At 46.2% G+C, this 21,836-nt stretch overlaps 1 protein-coding gene and 1 long non-coding RNA gene across 2 annotated transcripts in view; one reads left to right on the forward strand and one right to left on the reverse strand.

Annotated features, from left to right (window-relative positions):
* Rhoq (ras homolog family member Q) overlaps window positions 1-16,286 on the reverse strand; it is a 37,120-nt gene extending 20,834 nt beyond the window's left edge. The window contains exons 1-2 of the mRNA XM_046424857.2: window positions 16,037-16,286; window positions 15,424-15,482 (exon numbers count right to left, since the gene is read on the reverse strand). Coding sequence (XP_046280813.1) covers window positions 15,424-15,482; window positions 16,037-16,178 — 201 coding nt within the window. The 5' untranslated portion in view covers window positions 16,179-16,286. The remainder of the gene's footprint in view (window positions 1-15,423; window positions 15,483-16,036) is intronic.
* Window positions 16,287-16,726: 440 nt separating this feature from the next.
* LOC124080052 (uncharacterized) lies at window positions 16,727-20,882 on the forward strand. The gene is made up of 2 exons (XR_006847566.1): window positions 16,727-17,483; window positions 19,334-20,882. It is a non-coding gene; the product is annotated as an uncharacterized LOC124080052 (long non-coding RNA).
* The last annotated feature ends 954 nt before the right edge of the window (window positions 20,883-21,836 follow it).

The raw sequence follows: 21,836 nt of genomic DNA on the forward strand, positions 1-21,836 counted from the left end.
ACCCCTGAGGCAGAAGAATATAAGATGATTTTCTGGGGAATATGATCACCCCAAGAGGTAAGATCTACACGTACTGACCTTACAGGTTCGCCCAATTAACAGGTTTAGACATATCATAATACAATAGTGGAGGAGGTGTGAGGTGATATGGCCCCACAGGTATATTTGAAAATGTCTGTAGATGCTAAGAAACATCCTACAGCGCGCAAGGCAGCTCCCGATAATGAAGAATAATCCATCCCACATCAACAATGATGAGTTGAGAAACCCTGATCTACAGGGAGGACCAAAATCAACCATCCCACTCATATATCACTTCTCACATGATGACGTTATCTTTCATAAACATGTGGAAATGTCAAATCAACCTTCATAAAAGGCAGAAATAAAAATGAGAGACTATACAGGGAGATGAAAACTTTGAAAGAATCACAAAACAAAGAAACAAGAAAACAAGGTCCATTCAAAAGACCAAAACATATCTACCCTGACCATCCTTGAAGAAACATAGACATTGGACTTAGTTGAAAAAAGACTTTAATTAGATTTAGTCATTCCATACTTACACAGTAGTCCTCCCTTATCTGCAAGGGATACATTCCAAAATTCCAGAAGATACCTGAGGTTATGTATAATACTTAACCCTACATATTCTATGTTTTTCCTATATATACATAATAAAATTTAATTTATAAATTAGATACTAAGAGTTTAAGATAATAGCTAAGAAAACAGAACAATTATAACAATATCCTAGAACTTACAGAAATCTGAAAGAACTATCAAAATACTCAGAGAAATCACAGAAGATAGTCCATCAAAAAAACAAGCCAAATAGAAAGGGGGTGGTGGGGGGAGAGATCCAGAGAACAGGAAAACCTCTCGTACATTAAAAATAGAATCACATTAAAAAAAATATTAAGGTGGAGATAACAAAACTGAGGAAATCTCCCCCAAATAGAATAAAAAGAGACAGAGTACACGAAAATGTAAGAAAATTAGAGGACCATACCAGGAACTCCAGCCTCTAAATCTGGGTAATAGAAGTGAAGTAACAGGAAGTAAAGAAACCAAAGAAATGAACCAAGAAAATTTCTCAGAACCATGAATTTCCAGATTGCAAGGGGCACAATAGCCAGCTAGACCTCACCCTAAAGTCCAGGTTGTGAAATTTTAGGATGAGATAGCAGATCCTAAGAGTTTTCAGAGAAGAAAAAGAGGTTCTTGAGACAAATCAAGAATCAGATGGGGGGCGGTGGCTGGGGTTGTGGCTCAGTGGTAGAGTGCTCGCCTAGCACATGTAAGGCATTAGGTTCGATCTTCAGCACCACATAAAAATAAAATAAAGATATTTAAAATAAATATATATAAAATCGACCATCAGTCAGCCTGAAAATACGATGCAGCTACTGGAACTGGGTGGATGGGAAGTGTAGGGACCAGTGAAAGAAAGCCAAAGCCTCATCCTTGGTGCAGGGTGTGGAGTCAACACAGGGTGTCTGTTACCAAAATAAACAAGAGTCAAAAGTGGATGTCTGAGGGGAGTGGGTCACTTCTTTTCAGTAGGGGGAGTAGAGAGAGATCTTTTGTGTCTTCACATAGGACCTAACAGAACTGCTAATTCTTTAAATTAACTGCATTATAACTTTCATAATCCACAAAGCTACAACTATCTTATATTTGATAAAGGAGCTAAAAGCATGCAATGGAGGGAGGATAGCATCTTCAACAAATGGTGCTGGGAAAACTGGAAATCCATATGCAACAAAATGAAACTGAATCCCCTCCTCTCGCCATGCACAAAAGTTAACTCAAAGTGGATCAAGGAGCTAGATATCAAATCAGAGACTCTGCGTCTGATAGAAGAAAAAGTTGGCTCCGATCTACATATTGTAGGGTCGGGCTCCAAATTCCTTAATAGGACACCCATAGCACAAAAGTTGATAACAAAAATCAACAAATGGGACTTACTTAAACTGAAAAGTTTTCTCTCAGCAAGAGAAACAATAAAAGAGGTAAATAGGGAGCCTACATCATGGGAACAAATTTTTACTCCTCACACTTCAGATAGAGCCCTAATATCCAGAGTATACAAAGAACTCAAAAAATTAAACAATAAGAAAACAAATAACCCAATCAACAAATGGGCCAAAGACCTGAACAGACACTTCTCAGAGGAGGACATACAATCAATCAACAAGTACATGAAAAAATGCTCACCATCTCTAGCAGTCAGAGAAATGCAAATCAAAACCACCCTAAGATACCATCTCACTCCAGTAAGATTGGCAGCCATTATGAAGACAAACAACAACAAGTGCTGGAGAGGATGTGGGGAAAAGGGTACTCTTGTACATTGCTGGTGGGACTGCAAACTGGTGCAGCCAATCTGGAAAACAGTATGGAGACTCCTGGGAAAGCTGGGAATGGAACCACCATTTGACCCAGCTATTGCCCTTCTTGGACTTTTCCCTGAAGACCTTAAAAGAGCATGCTACAGGGACACTGCTACATCGATGTTCATAGCAGCACAATTCACAATTGCTAGACTGTGGAACCAACCCAGATGCCCTTCAATAGATGAATGGATAAAAAAAATGTGGCATTTATACACCATGGAGTATTACACAGCACTAAAAAATGACAAAATCATAGAATTTGCAGGGAAATGGATGGCACTAGAGCAGATTATGCTTAGTGAAGCTAGCCAATCCCTAAAAAACAAATACCAAATGTCTTCTTTGATATAATGAGAGCAACTAAGAACAGAGCAGGGAGGAAGAGCAGGAAGAAAAGATTAACATTAAACAGATACATGAGGTGGGATGGAAAGGGAGAGAAAAGGGAAATTGCATGGTAATGGAGGGAGACCCTCATTGTTATACAAAATTACATATAAGAGGTTGTGAGGGGAATGGGAAAATAAACAAGGAGAGATATGAATTACAGTGGATGGGGCAGAGAGAGAAGATGGGAGGGGAGGGAGGGGGGATGGTAGAGGATAGGAAAGGTAGCAGAATACAACAGTTACTAATAGGGCATTATGTAAAAATGTGGATGTGTAACCGATGTGATTCTGCAATCTGTATTTGGGGTAAAATTGGGAGTTCATAACCAACTTGAATCTAATGTATGAAATATGATATGTGAAGAGCTTTATAATGTTTTGAACAACCAATAAAAAAAAATTAAAAAAAAAAAAAAAGTACAATGACTTTTTTTTTTTTTTTTTTAGTTGGAGGAAAACCAGAATGAAGTAGAAAGAAGTAAATTTCTAGAATTATTTCATATCACCGCTTGGAGTCAACAACTTTAACATTTTGACTATTTTGTCCCAATTTATTCCCTGCCTATTATACATGTACCTATTCTTCAAAGTTGTAATCATGTTATATATAGTTCTGATTCATGCTTTTTCACACTTAACACATCATTAGCCTTTTATATTCCTTCAAATATTTGTTGAAAGCACAGTTTTCAATGGCTGTTATTATTCTAAAACACATCATTCTATGATTTAACAATTCCCTTTTTACTATGCATCAATGTGTTTAAAATTTATCACTATTATTAATAACACTGTGAAAAACACAATTTTATGTAAATCTTTTTGTACTCTGAATGTTTTCTTGGCACAAATTTATAGAAATGGACCACTGCAAATTCAAGAGCCGTTTCTAAATTAACCTTCAAACTGGTCGTGTCAGTTTTTACTACCTACAACAGTGTACAGTATCCACTTTCCTGTCTCCTGGGTATTAATTTTTCCCATCTTGTATAACTTGATAGGGGAAAAAAAGGTTTTATTTGCATATCTTTGCAGAGTGTGTCTACATTGGCCATTTGCTTTTCTTCTTCTGTGAGCTACTATTTAACGTCTTTTGTCCATATTTCCACCAGGGCCACATACCCTTTGGCAACCTCATTTATACTTTAATCTCTTATGAAATAACATAAATCAGACCCATGTATCTAATGATCCAATAATGCTCCAATAAAACCATTTCAGAATCAAGGTGGCCCTATGGAGACCCTGAGTATCGGGTAGTACCCGGCCAAGTAGGCAGGCAGTTGGGCACCTTTATAACATTTCTCACATGTTATCATTATAACATGCCCCATTTTTTACTTGCATTTTGGTCAGCTATACACATTTTCTCTTCCCAATGGACTCTATAAACCATTCCTACAGGGAATAAACCCTAGAGGATGGATTTTTGTGATCCTTGCCTCACCTGTGTTTAACAGATTCTTGTTAAGTTGATGAATTAGGGTGTGGATGGGGGAGAGACTATGAACACAGGCACAGAGGGAACAAGAATATTGGAGAGGAAGAGGGGAGATCCCAAGGCTCATGACAGCAGAACTTTGCTTTCAGTCTTAACCCCAACCATGATTCCCAGATCTGCTGGTAGAATGACGCTGGTAGAATGACTATGGAAGAAAGACTGACACACCACATATGGTGGTGCATGCCTGTAATTCCAGTGACTGGGGAGGCTGAAGCAGGAGTATCACAAGTTCAAGGCCAGCCTCAGCAACTTAGCAAGGACTTAAGCAACTTAGTGAGACTCTGTCTCAAAACAGAAAATAAAAAGGGCTGGGTATGGAGCTCAGTGGTTAAGCACTGGGTTCAATTCCCAGTATCAAGGCGGGGGGACGGGGAGGGTGGGGCGTAGATTGACACAAGGAATCAGAAGGAAAATTCAGAAATATTGATACCCTCCACAGCACAGATGAACCTTGAAAACATTATGCAGAATGAAAGAAGCCAGACACAAAAGAGCAAATATTGCTTGATTCCACTTACATGAAATGTCCAGAATAGGCAAATCCATAGAAACAGAGAGCAGATTAGTGGTTGCCAGGAGATGGGCAAAGGGAAAATGGGGAGTGACTACTAGTGGGTATGGGGTTTCTTTGGGGGGTAATGAAAATGCTCTATAAATTGTATCTTAATTTTAAAAAGGAAGGAAGAGGAAATGTACACATCAACAACCTGATCTACCAGGAATACCCCTGTCTAATCGTTGTCTTCATAGGGGCACTTCCTAGCTGCTGATGCTTTCATGTGCCCATCTGGATCACAGGAGACACACAGGTCTCCCTCCCTGGCAAGGCACAGTCCAGCAATTCAGCACCTTCCACCTCCCCTCCTCCCCACTTGTCACAGTGACAGGACACTCTGGAGGCACACCTGACATAAAATACAGAAACAGATTCCTGCAGGGCTAGAGCTCCTGGCACAGCACATACTCACCACCAGTATTTCATACAAATGGACCAGATAGCTTTCTGCAAAACAGCCCCACAGTAGGTCCCATTGCACTCAAATGAACAACGCATTAAAACCTCCCCTATAACTTGATTTTAAAGCTCTTCAATAATGTCTAGACAGGTCAGAACCCCCTTTCCAATGAGCTGATAAGAAAGTCACTTAAAGAAGTGATAAAGTTAGGTGAAAGTTTTTTCCATAATAATCTTGCCAAAATTCACCTAGTTCCCACCAAGGCTCCAAAACCCATGCCAAGTGCAATGTGCCACCTGCACTCTGCCCTCAGGGGTTCTCATCCTCAGAAAGTACAGATCTATGCACCAATAAAACCAGCTCCCAGATTGGAGCACAGACACAATTGACATAGTTGAAATTCACAAAAGGAATCGACCTCTAGAGGGGAGAAAGCCATGGGTCCCTGAGCCTCAGAATGATCTTCTCACTTTCTGGATGAAAGCTGGTTGAAGATCTGAAGCTCCTGCCTGTTGGACAACGAAGACAGTCAGAGGAAGCAGAAATTCTGCCTCCCACCTCTGTCCCCTCCTCACAACCAGTTCTATCGCCATCTTCTGGGGCCAAGGAGGCTGTTAGAAACACCTTCCGGTTAATAAGTGTGAGTCCTGACCTGGCTGGCTGGGGAGCAAAGCCCTTGGAAAATTAAACTAGAGTAATGGAATTTTAATTGAGTGGGATGGTCAGAATTAAATGCCTCTTGGAGAGAGTCTACATTGAGCCAACTCATTTATAATCCCAACCATCATGACATTTGAAAGAGGATGGTTTCTCTAGACTGGAAGAGGAGAAAGAGAGAAAAGGAAAGAAAAGGAGGGAAAATAAGAAAAGAAGGAAGGAAAGAAAGAAGGAAGAAAGGGAGCATTTTAAAGGAAAGGGTCAGGAGAACAGAGGAAGGGGAGGAGAATGGCACAGAATGCATCCGTCAATCACTGAAGAAGCAGTCACTGCCAAGGTATTGGTGTAACAAAGCCCTTCCTCGTCCTCCACCCATTCCTTGGGACCTGCATGGGAATGCCATGGCCCATCTGATGCTTTGGAACTAATTCAGCACAAACCAAGCTACCATCCTGCTTGGGCACAGGATCTGATCACAGTCAGGGTGTCAGCTTCAGCCACCATATCCAGAGTGTATGTCTGGTCTCTTAATGAAAAAGGTTTGGCATTTAGGCCTCATTAAGGAATACCTGCAGAGCCTAATGTGTGCACATCCCTAAGCCAGATGGCACTCTGATGGAGCCAAGGAAGCCTCAGGAAATCTTGCTGCTTTCTCTTGACAGTGCCCTGGCCCATCTCCAGAAGTGGGCTGGATAGGCAGCCCCACTGGCTGAAGGATGCAATTCATTGCGACAAATGAAGAGAGCCCCAAATGTGTAAGATCTAAGAAGGAGGAAGTGGGGGCAGGGAGGGGGTGTCTGGTAGGTTAAAGGGTTAAAAAATAAATAAATCTTCTGCACTCTTGTATCTTCTTCTGCTCTCTCAGGATGGTGTGTGTGTGTGTGCTGGGGTAGAGGTGCAGGCGGCTTGGTAAGGGAAGGTATGTAAACACACAAACATTGCCTTAGTCCCTCTGAGATTTATGTATCAGAATCAACTGGAGGACATTTCCTAGAGCTTTTGATTCAGGAGATCTGGGTGGAGCCTAAGAATTTGGATGCCTAACAACTCCCCAGGAGATACATATTGGCTGGATGATCACACTTTGAGAACCAGTGCAATCATTCAAACCCTTGCTGAACAGCCAGCACATGTGGGAATCCGATCTGATGCTCTCTCCACCTGGAGAACCCTTACTTGGCTCTTACTAGATGTTCATCCCTCCAAAAGAGCAGACCCCAGCCTCCTCTTGCCCTCATGAAGAGGCCCCAGCTCCCCTCCCCCTACTACAATGTGAGCTGCTCGGCAAGAACTGTGCCCGATCCACCTTGTAAACTCTGCCCCTAGTACAGGTCCCAGCCCAGATTTGGTGCTTAGTGCATATTTGCTGAATGAAAGAATGTTCTCATTCAGTCTTGATAGGCACCACGGAAGCAGCCCAGGTAAGAGGACTTGGGAGCCCATGACAAGAGGATGGTGACAGGGATGGCCAGGAGGCAAACAATAAGAGCAGAGGAAGATTCTGGGTATATTATGGGAATATTCAGGTGAATGGGACAAACATTTTTGAAGAGGCAGGTTTCTCCTAAATAAGAAAGTTTTCAAAGAGAGAAGAGAAAAGCCTGGGGTAGCCCCCATGCTAGAGAAGACACCTAATCATTTGCAGCCAGCTCCCAAACAGTATGCTTACATCAGTTAAGGCTAGTGAATAGAACAGCCCAAAGGGACAGAAAGGGCACTGCCTCCTTGGCCTCAGGAAAGTTCACGTGCAGTTCAACATAGGACATGAGACCACACCTTCAAGCAAATGGCACCAAGGTTCCTCCACACACTCATTAGCAATGTGCACAAGCGCCACCCCAGGCATGTCCCTTTTAAGGGGTTTATGCAAAATGACAGAACAGCCTCAAGTTCATGGGAGCAGCAGCGTTTCTAGGAGTCATTCTGGCAGCAGCCCCTTTGCATTCCACCCAAAGAAACCATTCCACCAGCCCTCTAGAAAAGCTATGTGGTTCAAGTGTACTTTTTGCATGAAATATTCAACAACATAAGGGAATGTTTGCTCTGGTCAAGCTGATTAGTGTAATCAGCTTGGTTAACATAAAGAACCCAGGACCTAGAGTCTGAGGCCCTGCCTTGAATCTCGGCTTTGACAGTTGTGTGGCCTAGAACAAGTCACTTGAACCTCCCTGAACCTACAAACACCAGTAATTTCCATTAGTGATGGAGCAGGTGAAGGCCCCAGGGAGGTACCAGATGGCGCATGCTCTGCACTCTGAAAATGCCATTCTGAAGCCCCTAGCTCTACCCTGAGTCTGGGTATACCTGCAATCTGGGGACCTGGGGAGGCAGCAGATTCACTTCTCCCACCAACCACATGAAAAGAAACAGTGACAACAATAAAGGCCTCCTCCCCCCAACTTTCTTTTCCTTCTATTAAAATCAAAAAGCAAGGCAGCACCAGATTAATCGCTCTCTAATTACTAAGTTGTCAGTCACGGGGTGAAAAACTCCATAATTCAGCTCTCATACTGACACTGATAGCAGGGATCTGAGGCCCGCCAAGACACATGGGGGACACCCCCGTGACTGCTTTCCCCACACTGCTCCCCCTATCCAGAATATGAGCTCCCCACACCCTCTGCCTGTATCATACACCATATTCTGCACACTTAGGGTGGGGGAAGGAGGCCATGGGGAAGAACTGAGGTAGACTGCTCAAACCAGAAGGAACAACTGAGCCCCTGGCCACCCCAGGCCCTGGCCAGCTGCCCTGAGAGCTGAGGAAGTTCCTCCTCTGGGAGCTGAGAAACTCTGCTCTGGTCCAACAACCCTGCAAACAAGTACTATTGAAATCCTATTTTCCAGATAAGAAAACTGGCTTCCAGAGGTCAAGCCCTTCACTGGGAAGTGGAAGACCCCCCACCCCCGGACAAAGGCAGTCCATGTGGGGGCTCACACTGGCAGTTAGTGCTTTCCTCCCTGCCCGTCTCCCTGCGGGACAAACAGCCCTTTCTACCACCTGTCTCTTCCCATCTAGGCCCCTGCAGCACTCAGGTTCACAAGCACATTCCCAGTTATGCAGTGGACCTTCTTTTGGTCTGATCACACTTTTCCCCCAGAAGGTTGAATGCAGAACAGGCACCAGAATGGATACCAATGGAACTGAAGTCATGTGGAGAACTTCCCTCCACAGCTGGCCCAGGACATCACTCTCAGTTGCCAGCACACCATAACTATATACAAAGTCTCTAATCCTTATAGCTACTCTGCAAGGTAGAAACTATCTCCCCAAATCACACAGAGGACAAACAGACTCACAGGGGTGAGCTAGTTACCGATGGACACAGCTACAACAAGGAATGTCAAACTCCATCTGCGAAATCAAAACTCAGTCTTTCCATTGCCAGACTGCCTCCTGCTCAGAAGACCACGAGCAAGTGGTCTCAAGAAAGATGCAAAAGCCTGAGCCTGGGGACCTCAAAGCCAATAGCCCTGTGTAGGAATAAAACTGGTGGCTTGCCACATATCTACTTGCCTGGTACTCCTTGGACCCTTTTTCAGGAAAAGGGTTGTGCCTGCTGCTATTATTTCACAGCTATCCCCATAGTTACTGGGTAGCCTTTCAGCACAATGAGCTGACAGCTGAATAAGAATGAATTCATTTTAAAACATATTCACTTCAGGCCTCACACACACCAGGGACCAGGCTAGGCACTGGGATGTGATGGAGAAAGGCACATGGAGGCCAGAGAGAGCATGAACTAGCCGGGGAAAATCTGACAGGAAGCAGTCCAAGAGATCTCCACTGGGGAGCAGGGAGGGCTGGGCCACCACCCTAAAGCCTCTATGCAGAGCAGCTGTGCACAGCACTAAAGAGGAACAGCAAACTGCTGAGGGTAAAGAAAGCTGCTCTCCCATCCAAGCAGGCCAAATTAGGGCAAAACCAAGCCCCTAGAGCGAAAGGAAATTCAGCCTACCATGGTCATAAATTTTAGTTTTTTTAAAAAGCCATGTGTGGTCTTTCATTTGGTTTCTTTGTAACTGCTCTCCTTCCTCCTCCTTTGCAGCACCCTCTGCTGTCTGAGGTCACTCAGTAGTACCCACTGCTGTCAGCACACATGTTCTTGCTGGAAACTGATACCCCCACGGAGAGTTACTTTGTTTTGTTTTAACACCATAAGGTCATATCTCCCAAACCCCCAATTCCACAACAAAACCCACAAAAGCCGTGGGTTTGATCCCCAGCACCAGATAAATACATAAATACTAATTTTTGTCACACCACGACACACACAACAATGACAAGCTACACTCTGCCCCTTTGAGGCTCTCTATTCTCTCGGTGCTCCAGAGCTGTTGGGAGAGCATCTCAGTACCCCTTATGCCTGGTATACCTGTTAGGAAGCTTTGGTTTAAAGAGTGGAAATGTCAACAAACCTCAGGAAAACTATAATAGAAGTGAAAAAGCCAAATAGATCAAAGGGTCTCAAAGGGGATGGGACACAGCCGGGAAACAACCAGAAGCCCATCAGTGCTGATGGTCCACTTCCCCAACCTTAAGGTCCCTGACTGCCAGTCCACAGTCTGGGATGGTACATTCCAAACTGATATCAGAGTTCCAAGGAGGGAACACAGAGCATTCTGATCAGCAAAGGCTTTGGAATTGAAAAAGGCCATCCACCTTCCCAACTCAGACAAGGAAACGAGGAAATGAGGAAACTAGCATTCCCGTGTGGTGCAGCCTGGAGATATTAATAGCTTCTAAAAAGGTTAGCAAAATACACGATGAGAAATCTACAGTAGGTTACTAAGGGAAACCAGGATGCTTAGTACCAGCATCTCACCTGTTGTGGCTAATGTCTGGAACGAACCCTGCGGCTCCTCCCAGACTCTGCTCTCTGGGTCCCTCAAGAATGCAATGTGGGGTTGCAGGCACCTGGGGCCTGATGACACAAGTAGGCATTTCCTAAGTCCTACCTGTGTTCCATGCAGGCCTTATCTAAAAAGGAATACCTTTTTCAGAATCACATCTCTGACTGGTGTTTTATAAGCCCACTCATGTACTGTTTCCTCCACAGGAAAAAAGTCTACCTGAAGGATACTGTGAGCATGTTTGGCTTGAAGGGAAAAGGAACCTGATGAGTGGCAATACCCTCATTCTTCCTCCTGCCCTTTTCTCATCATGCTGGGCCCTTGGGTACTGCCCCAGGAGATGCAGGAGGAGGGTCCCTCAGTGGAGATTCCTTTCTCTAGGGGAAGTGCCTCCCTGGGCACCCAGAGGGCTGGCAGGGCAGCCACAGCTGCTGGGCTATGTCATGTGTGAAACAAATCTCCCCTGTCATTGAAAAAGCTATCCCAGGGGACACTGGAGTAAAGGATATTTATAGCTCTCATGTATGCATCCCTGAATCTGTGTGTTTAAATTAAGAGACATAGAAAAAACTTGTGCACAGGCTTACAAATGGAATTCCACACATCGAGACAGTGGCTATAGCTGGAATTCTAGGGATCCCACACTCAGCCCAACACACATCCTCCTAAGTAAGGGTATTCTGGGACCTGGGATAAATTGGACTTCAGTCCTTCTCTCTTTGGGGTATCAAGTTCTACCTTCCTGCCAAAGATTAAGAGATCAGCCTGGAGCCCAGCTGGAGAGCAGCCTGCCAAGCAGCTCCCCACTGGCGTGTCTGGATAGAAGGAATTCTTCCCATTTCCCCCTTGTTCCAAGTAGGGCAGAGGCAGAAGGGAAAATCCCCCCTCTCAGTCCCTGAGAAGACAGTGGGGATAGAGCAGAGCCCATGCCAAAGTTCCAAACACTGGGCAAAAAAGGAGAAACTCCACGGAGACCTTGGCCCAAAGCCAGACTTCCCTGCGAGGCTCCCAGTGAGGAGGAAGGTGCTTCCCTTAACTTTCACTCCAAAACGCTTGGCAGCCCAAATGTTCCACTGCTTTTGGACCACCCATGGGCTCAGCCAAGAGCAGGGAGGACTTCCCTTTGGCAGTGATGCTAGTGAGTAAGTTGGGACGATGAGGTATGCCCCTAGGCAGAGCAAATGATGGGCGCTGATATCCAACACACTTTCATACTCTATCTTTGTCTGTCTGCCTATATTTCTCAATCTCTTTCTCTTTCTCTTTCTCTCTCTCTCTCTCCCCTGACCCACCCCCCCCCCCCACCAACAGCAGCAGAGGTCAAATGAAAAGCAGTCTTCTCTAGAAGAAAAAAGTTCACCTTACTTTGATCATTCCTTGATTGGTAGATTCCAAATATGTAAATTGGGTTGTGGCTTTGAACTTGATTGGAGTCACTGAGAAGGCCCAAGACAGGGGCCAACCTGGGGGAGGTGCTGCTGCGGTTATTTAAACAGGTCCAGCAAGTGCCCATGTGCATAAACAACATTTTGGAGAGAAAGCAACTGCTTTCCAGTGCTCTGAGCTTCCTCCTCATCCCATCTCACCTCCCTGAAAAATAAGCCAACTAAAGCCACTTGCTTCTCAAATTCAACACAGAACTCTTGGACATTCCTCATCTATAAACGGGGGTGAGGCTCCATACCTCCACTGAAAAGATTCTAGACTGGCCTGCTAGTGGACTTTCTATCAACTCCAGGCATAATGCACTGTCCTCTTCAACCTGTGGCCCCTTCCCCCCATTAAACTGCCCATAGTAGAGCACAATAATTTCTTGTACTATCTTTTATACATCTATTGTACATGAAGAACAGTGTCAACTACTTTTACATACATTAAAGAATTTAAGTTAGCTTACAGCTCTGAAGCTTAGAGTCTCACTATTCACGTGTTTACTCTTACAAAGAAGGTAAATAACAGCTAGAATCACATGACTGGTGGTTTCAAATCCCATGGGCTTTCCTCTGCTGCCTACTGGGCTTAAAATTTCCTACATATATATATGTGTGTGCCTATGTTTGTATATGTATTTATTTATAATTATTATATAAGATTCTTCTGATAGTGATTCATAGAGGCATGGGGTCTTTATGATCAAGTATAATACAGAAATCTCCTACATAAGACATATGATCAGGCATGTGATTCAGATACTTCCACCTATGCTAATATCAGATCCCTATCTTAAATTTACCCTTTTGCATTCCCCAGATGCTTAGCATAATATTAGGTGCACAGAAGGCACTTATCACTTGGTCTCATCATTTGCTTATTAGTTAGAGAGATCAAGTATCACTAACTTTGATCCAAAAACAAAGTCTTAGCCACTAGGAGAAACACGAAGGGGCCTAACATACATTTGGGCCAACAGAATAGGTGTCCCACAACTGAGTAAAAACGGTACTGTACAAGCCTTATGTTGATCTTGGTATACATATTATAATCCTCTTCTGGAAATAGCAATTCTGACATATGGGAATCCCTGGTTCTCTGAGTGGGCTTCATTTGGGGTATTCGTTTGGATTTAAGTTTTCTGGTCTGTAAAGATGGCATACAGCCCCCATTCTGAGAACGGCTGTAAAGACTCCAGGTATCATTTCTGTGCATACAATCTGACCAACCAGGGTGGGGGGGCACATCTCAGCACTTCTCATGACTTCCTGTGTGCATAACCACCTCAAATGGGTGTGGATTCAGACACACATCTTAATCCCTGCAGCACCTCACAGTAGCTATGTGACCTTAGGCAAGCAACTCATCTTCTCTGAGCCCATTTCCCCATCTGCAGAAGGGGAGGTTGTCTCATGGAGTAAATAAGGTAATATTTTCAAGTGGTTGCCTCAGAGTGACATGTAGAAGGCACTCTGCAAATATCAGTTGGCTCTGAGAGTGCACAGAACAGATCTGATATACACATGTTCAGCTGAATAGGAAACATGGTCAAAAAATGATCATAGTGACAGGTAAAAGAGAAAAGAGAAGGGGAGGTAGTGAAAGAAGTTAAAATTATAGACAATTTTTTAAAACATTTCTCTTTCAACCAATCATGCCAACCTTTTGTTTATTAACTGTACTTCTTTTTTTTAAATTTTTTTAGTTGTAGATGGACATAATACCTTTATTTTATTTGTCTATTTTTATGTGGTGCCAGGGATCGAACTCAGTGCCTCATGCATGCTAGGCAAGCACTCTGCCCACTGCGCCACAACCCCAGTCCCTTAACTGTACTTCTTAAAAATTGGTCTTCTTTGATTGAGTGAGCTCTGCCTCTTGCCCTCCATACCTTCCCACAAAGGTAGAAAGAGCAACAACTACAAGGTAGGCAACTAAAAGGAGCCCTGGGAAGCCAAGAACTGTTATGTGGAGTTAGGCCAGTAAAAGAGGGTAACCTCTGGCACCTTGAACTGCCAGCAGTTCTCCATCTTCAGATATTCCTCTATCTTAACAGTTTAGAAGCCAAGACCACATTAAGGTACTCCCCCATGTCATTTTTCAGAATCTAACACAGAAGCCAACTGAGTACCACAATTCTGAAAGCCAAATCTAGACAAGCTACAAAGAACAGCACTTCTTTTACTGAGTACCAAGTATGTGCTGGGCTCAGCAGTTGGCATATGGCACAAAGTATCTACAGGGAGGATGGTGTTGTTGTTGTTTTTAACCTTACTTTACAGATAAGGAAACTGTACCCTGAAAGATCTCTAAGCCTTTCAGCTGCTCACATACTCTCACCAATTCAAGTCAGCCTGACACCAGAAAACTTCTGCTTGAGTCTTCAGGTCAAATCATAGAACTGGATTCTGCAAAACTTCATCACACAATCATCTGTGCCTTAGAGCAAAAGAGGGTCTGGGAAGAGGGTGGAGCTGGGAAAGGGAGAGAGGGAAGGCCTTACTCCTTTAGGAGCAACGTCTTGCCACTTCTGATTTGCAATCACTGGCCAGAGGCTGCAGCTGGAGAAGTGTGCATTTTCCTTCTGTACAGTAATCTCTCCAAAGAAAACCCAAACAAAGTCACCTGGCCCTCCTGAGGGGAAAAAGCTTTTCCTCTAAGATTCACACTGAACTCCTAACCCTTCTCCCTCACACCCACCCCAGGGAGTGGCTGGATGGTTGTTGTTTCTTTTCTTTTTCCCTGTGGACCTCTGGTGACACCACAAATTACGTTTTCAGGGACTGGAGTCCCAGAGTGCAATGATGTTGTAATAAACATAACCAGGACCAAATGCCTTCCCATCATGTTAGATGATGCCATTTCCCACCAATCAGGCTCCTCCGGCAGGCAGACCACTCACCAATGAGGGACCAGACAGAGGCTGTGAGGGGGAGACCTGGTCATCTGCAACTAAAAATAAGGGCGCTTCACCATTGGCCACTGCCACTTTGCAACAGGAGTTGGGACCCACACAGAAGGACCCACACAGGCAAAAACTTTCACAGTCCAGGGGTTCACACGGGCCCCGTCTCTGTGTTTTTTGTTTGTTTTCCTAATGTGCTGACTTGAGAAAAAACCTGATCCGGATGGACACACCCTCCCACCTATGCACCTCAGTTTCCAAAGGCCCTTCAGAGCCACAGAGAATCCGGGGAAAGGAGGAGATGTCGGCCAGAGGCCAAGACACTCACCTGTCCGGCCGTGTCATAGAGTCCCAGGAGGTACTGCTTGCCCCCCACGGTAACGCTGACTGCAAGGACAGAAGTGGGGGTGGGGAGAGAAGCTCACAATGACCTGGACTCTGGGGCAGTTTCCCTCCCCACCAGAACCCTCCTCTCCCAACCCAGCTGGTGGCATGTGGGCATTTCCCGGGAGATGTCACCCCCTTCTCCTTTGGGCAAGTCTCGCTGTGAAGTGGCAGGAGTTGGGATGTGATATGGCCCCCAGTTATCCAGCCACTGCTCCCAAGTCCCAAAGACACGTTTCACCGGGAACCCTCAAACGATTCTCCCAGGGGCTTGGGGCAATAGGGGAGGCAGCTGTGGGAAGGTCAAGGAGGGCGCGGAGGGGACTGGGAAGTGTGGGGAGCAAGGGCGGGAGAGGGGGCGAGAAAGAGGGGTGCGAGCTGCAGCAATGGGTGGTCGGACACACAGCCTCGGGGGTGGGGCCGTCTGCCTAGTGGAGGGAGCGGCGGGGGAGGGGTGGGGAGTGCGCTCAGGGGAGGCAGCCAGGGGGCTCCGCCAAAGTTGCTCTAAAGTTCTCGGCCCGGGGAGCGGCCCCTTAGTCAGCAGTTCCGAGTCTTACCTGCGTAGTGGTCGAAGACGGTGGGCACGTACTCCTCCGGGAAGGCGTCGTTGGCATAGCTCATGAGCAGGCACGTCTTGCCCACCGCCCCGTCGCCGACCACCACGCACTTGAGCATCAGCGCGCCAGGCCCGTGAGCCATGCTGCGGCCGGCCGGCCTCCGGGCATGGTCCCCCCGGAGCCCCAGCCCCGGCCCCGGGCTCAGCCCCAGCCCGCCTGGGGGGTCCGCCGCCGTCGCCGCCGCTCGGCGCAGCAGGGCCGCCCCCCCGGCCCCATGCAGCAGCTCCCCTCACTGGAGGGGAGGGGGCGGCGGGCCCGGGGCGCTGCCGCCGCCTCGGTCGTGGCCCGGATCCCCGGCCCGGCCCGGGTCGCCGCGCCCGCCCTCTGCCCCCGCCGCTCGGTGCCCGCGCCCTCTCCCCGAGGAGGATCCGCTGGATCATAAGACTGTCCGGCCCCGGGGGAGACGGCAACTTTGGGGAGGGCAGCGGAGGGGAGGGGAGGGGCCAGGCGGCTCTCCCCGCCCCGCGCCGCCCCGCGCCGCCCCGGCCCCCGCCCGGCTCGGCCCTGGAGGAGGGCGGGCCCCGGCGCCTCCCCCGAGTGCGGCCGCCCGCCCCGCGCCCCCGCCCTGCCGCCGCGGCCGCCGCTGGGCCTGCCGCTCACCCTAGCTTGACTCCCCGCGAGGACGGCGCGGAGCGGCGAGGAGGAGGAGCCCGGGAGGAGAGCGAGGAGGGCGAGGCGGGGGAGGGGGCCGGAGGGAAGCGCTGGCTAGGAACCGAGGGCTCCTCGCTAAAGTGCCCTCAACGCCGGGAAGCGTCCACAGGACCCGGTGCCGGGAGACGGCTAGGAGGCCGCTCAGGGAAGCACGACGACTTCAACGATGACGCAAGAGTCATGCAAAATTATACATATATATTGAAAGTCCACCCGGAAGGCAAGAGCCATCCTATCGGCCTCTAAGTGCACAAGGGAACTAGAAATCAAAGAGAAAGAAAGGCCAAGAGGATTAAAAAAAATAATTTAGAAGGCGTCCGGAGTGGGGGTGGGGGTCCTGAGCTGGAAGGCAGGGACTCCTGGTTTATTGCTTAGTCTCCCCCACCACCCCCACACCTTTCACAGCACGAGCTTGAATCATTTTCTATAAAACTGGTGACTAAGAGAGAGACAGCGTGTCGAACCGTTGAAGCACCCCCAACCAGCCAGAAAAGGGACTCCGGTCGCCGCAAATGTACCTGTGCTCCCCCTGGAGGTGACATTCTCCTAGGCCCCCTTTAGGTCTTAAGTGTCCCTCCTAGGGGATTCTGTTGTGATGTCTGAGAAGTGATACCCTCACGTGCCTGTGATCCAAGCAGCATCCCCCGCCCCTCTGTCTGGCATAGCAAGAAAACACCCGTCTGGCCAGGTCTGGTTCTCCAGCCAACACTGCTGCTTTGAACATTGGGAAGTGGAGGTAAGAGTGCATTCCACGCTGACACGGCACCGCACCCCTGTCCCCAGCTTGCTGACTTGAGGGAAATTGCTTCCTTTCATCGATTCACAGCATTAGAAAATGCTGTGTTGAGAAGCAGCATGGAGGTCATTTGGACCATGGCCCTTAGGTTTTAGGTGAGTAAACTGCTAAGAGAGGTGATGTGGTTATCCAAAGGCTTCCAGCTACTCTTGGCATTCAAGGACTTGATGCACAATTTAGGAAATGTGCATCTCTATGTCCAATCTCCCAGGAAGACATAAAGGGTTATTGGAAATTTCTTGTGGATCCATATTAAGCATCTCTCCAGATCCCACCCAGTGCATCTGAGAGTAGGTATATGCCGCCCTTAATGCTGTGAGTTTGGAAGATACTTTGTATGCACTGGACGACAGGAAAAGTACAATGCCTCAAATTCAAGTGTTGCCACTTTTTCTTAAAAGGAAAGAGAGGAGGGCTTGTCTCACTATTTGTTTGCAGTACCATTTGCTCAGGCAGCATTTTGAGGGCTAGTATACTAGAAGGAGGATCTACCAGAAGAAGTTAAGGAACTTCTGGAGGGCACTGAGCCAGAAGAGCTGAATTTGGTCCCAGCTCTCACATGAGTTAACAGTGTTACCTTGAGAATGTCACTTCCCTTCTTTGGGCCTCAGTTTTCTGTTCTATAAATATAAGCTCATTTCACAGGGACCCTGGGCTCTGGGTGCTGTGGGAAAAGCTCTGGGAATGTCAGTGCACTCCAAATGGGGAACTGATGTGGGATGAATCATTCAGTAGTGACTTCACTGGTGACAGTGACCTCATTCCTTTGGCCCACAGTAATGCCAAATGGTCTGCCAGGAATACTTAGAACTCTGGGACCAATCCCATCTTGGTGTGGATTTGGAATGCCCCCATGTCAGCCCTGACTGCTTTAGCTGGAGGACCAAACAGCCCTGGGCAGTAAACTTGCTTTCCCAGGGGCAAAGAAGATGATGCCCCAATTGGTCAAAATAAAAAAACAAAGGCAGTTCTCAAATGTTGGGATTTGAGGAACAGGAAGGAATTCTGTTTCTAAGCATCTCATAGGATCTCTGCTTGCTTTTTTCCCTTTTGTTTGAACTGCAAGTGTTGAGACAGACACAGGTCTGTGTGAGAACAGAGAACTTTTCTACGTGGCCTTCTCCTTCTCTTTTCCCCCTACTCCCTCCTTCCTCTTCGTCATTGATTCATTCAGTATTCCGTTTAACAAGTGTGTATTGAGGTCTACTAGAAGCCACACTTTATTCCTGGACAGGGGACGAAGAGCTGGCAAGCCACAGTCACTGGAGGGGGAGCGGAAAGGAACTGATGAGCAAACAGATAATTACTACATAATGTGATTGGTGCTGTGGTAGAGAATAAAGAACAGGCTTCTGGAAATGCAGAGGAGGTGGTTGTGCATAGCCTGGGTGTGCTAAAGGATTTGTAGAAGCAGTGTCATTGGTCTGGGGTTTAAAAGGCTAATAGGAGAAAGGGGGAAATGCCTGGAGGGTAAGTCAGTCCTGCTCCATGACAAGAAGCAAATACAACCTCCTGGTAATGGTGAATCATCTAAGGTGAACAGAAGGCAGGGTTAGTGATGCATGGGAACCATTTGTATGTAACTGTGTGACATATGATGCAGCCAGTCTAGGGGCTTCTGAAAGCCACATGAAAGCCTCCTGAAGGCAGGACCCCTCTGGTTGGACAGTCTGTGCACTGTACAAAAGTGAAGGCTAGGACAAAGGACACCACTAAAGGGGAAATCTGGCCCACAGCTCTGGCTCAAGGCTGTGTCCATTACAATAAAGAGCATTTTTCTCTTTTTACAGATGTGACTTCTCTTTGTCAAACTCTGTGCCCATTGCGTGTGCATCTACCCAGAGGGGTGACACTGCATAGCAAGAGATGAAGGCAGTACTGAGGCAAGCAGTGGTCGCAAAAGCAAGGATGTGATGGATGGACGAGACAAGAATTTGCAGTGCAAATTGCCTTGTTCTGCACCCAGCCACTGTCCTGGGGAGTTGTTGGTTTATCTCTCCGGAACACCACCATTTGCTTCTGCTCAGTGTTCTTTCTGATTTCATCTCTGTAATTGTGTGGTTTACATGGAAGCTGCTCCTTATACTTCTTGCCCTGATACCTGTGGATTGGCCCTAGGAGAGTACTAATGTAAGATGAGATAAGCAAAACCCTTTCCTGAACATTTTGAATTTGAGATTCACAAGAGTGTCCTCTCTGTTACAACTAAACTGGATAATGTGGCCCTGGAAGATGTTGGCCATTCATGAAATAGCCAAATAGCCAAGAAAATGAAACTAAATTACAAAAAGAAGTAAAGATGGAAAGATGACCGAGGGTTGTGGCTCAGTGGTAGAGTGCTCATCTAGCAAGTGAGAGGCACTGGGTTCAATCCTTAGCACCACATAAAAATAAATGAAATAAAGGTATTATGTCCATCTACAACTTTAAAAAAATTAATAAAGGAAAAAATCTTGCCCAAAGTTACACAGCTATTTCAAAATGATTTGTCGTCAAAGCTCATACTGCTTGCCTTGTTCTATACTGATCAGGGACCAAAAATTTTTGTAGGAAAGTAGCAAGTTCGTGTCTGTCATTTGAGAACATTCTGGGACTGAAGTATAGATGTGGAAAGTAGGAGAGTGATGCGGAGAGAGATCATGTGAGTCTGAACCAAGCATGGCCATGAACAGGAAGAGGAGAGCATGGGTTTCAGTTGTATTTAAATGATAGAATTCATAGGGTTTCATCACAGTGTGGAGAGGGTTTTCATTACTACCTTCATTACCACACTTCCAGGAGGACTGTTTCTTGACCCACTTATTGAACAAAAGCCTGGGACTTTCTGTGATCATATCAACTTCGTTCATCCCTAAACCAATCATGGTGGCCAGCAAAAAGTCAGGTGGCTGTTGCCTTAGGCTAGGGGTACTGTCCATCCCTAAACTCATCATGGTGACAATTGGTCCTGATTTGGTCCATTAGTCATTTCCACCCAGGCATGAGATTTCATTCCTATCCAGATTCTATGGTTCTTGCAAACGGGGTGACAGGTGTGTGCTGGGGGGCATCTATGCTGGGGAGGCAACCAGCAATATCCATTATACCTAGATGTTGCCCACCTTTCAATGTATCTCCCCCCACCTAGCTACAATGGAAATAAAGGATCTGAGGAGGAAGCCGATGTCAAGGTAAGAAGGATCCATGTCAAATCCATGGTTTGTTCCAGATATCAGCCAGTTTTTCAGTACTGGAGTCCATGCAGTCTCCAAATCCCTCATTCTAAGTCTACCTCCTCTTCTCTCTCTGGCCCTCCTTCTTAGAGATTATTGATGAGTAAATAAAATGAATATCACCATTTTACCCTGGTGCTGTGTTACTTGTCCATGATGCTTCTTTTCTGCCACACATGCCCCTTATCTTCAAACTACAGCCTTTTCACTCCCCATGGCTCTCTAGGATTTCCTTCATAGCATTATGCCATATGCCATACGTCTTTCTCTTTTCCTTCCCACTAATGCCTCCCATCTTCATCTTTCCTCTCTTAAGACTCAGATTTCATGTACATTGCACAATGTTTTGAGTTAAGGTATTCATGTAATCTTAAACACTGCAGCAATTGCCTAAAGCTCAATGATCATTAAAGATCAGAATGATTGGGAAAAAAAATTCAACAAGATTGCCTCACTTTGGGGCTGGGATTGTGGCTCAGTGGTAGAGTCCTTGCCTAGCAAGTGTGAGGCACTGGGATCAATTCTCAGCACCACATATAAATATAGAAAGGTCCTAATAAACTAATAAAATATTAAAAAAAAAGGTTGCCTCACTTGGTTTTCATTTCCAGATGGAATGTATCTAGACTCTTTTTTTCCCCAGTTAATTACCTCCCAGAAACTCAAACATGTGCTCCAGCCTCTGAGAATTTGGGCTCCAGTAACTTTAAATGGTTTGCCATCTTCATTTCTGTCTACTGAGGCAACCTAAGATCAGGATACCAGTCTTTAGGACTGGTCGCATCACAACCCATTGCTGAACTAATTATAGGAAAGGACACATTCTAGAGGTTGCTGGAGTGAAATATGTGATCTAAAGGGGTGGTCCCCTTCCATAAACTCCAATATATCACAGCCACCCTTCTAGGAATTAAAATATCAATTTTACCCTATACTTCAGTTCCAAGACTCACTTGTGCCTATTCCTCCACAATGGATGTTTTGGCCACTGAATATCAGAACCACCTTTCAAGTAGGAGAATCTTCTACTTTGCAAGGCTTTGTGAGAAGAAAAGAGTAGCTTGGATAAGAGCTGGAAATT

This window comes from Marmota monax, unplaced genomic scaffold (assembly GCF_021218885.2).
Source record: "Marmota monax isolate L192 unplaced genomic scaffold, Marmota_monax_Labrador192_F-V1.1 WCK01_AAM20220418_F8-fsc00015, whole genome shotgun sequence".
In the NCBI taxonomy this organism is placed as follows: domain Eukaryota; kingdom Metazoa; phylum Chordata; class Mammalia; order Rodentia; family Sciuridae; genus Marmota; species Marmota monax.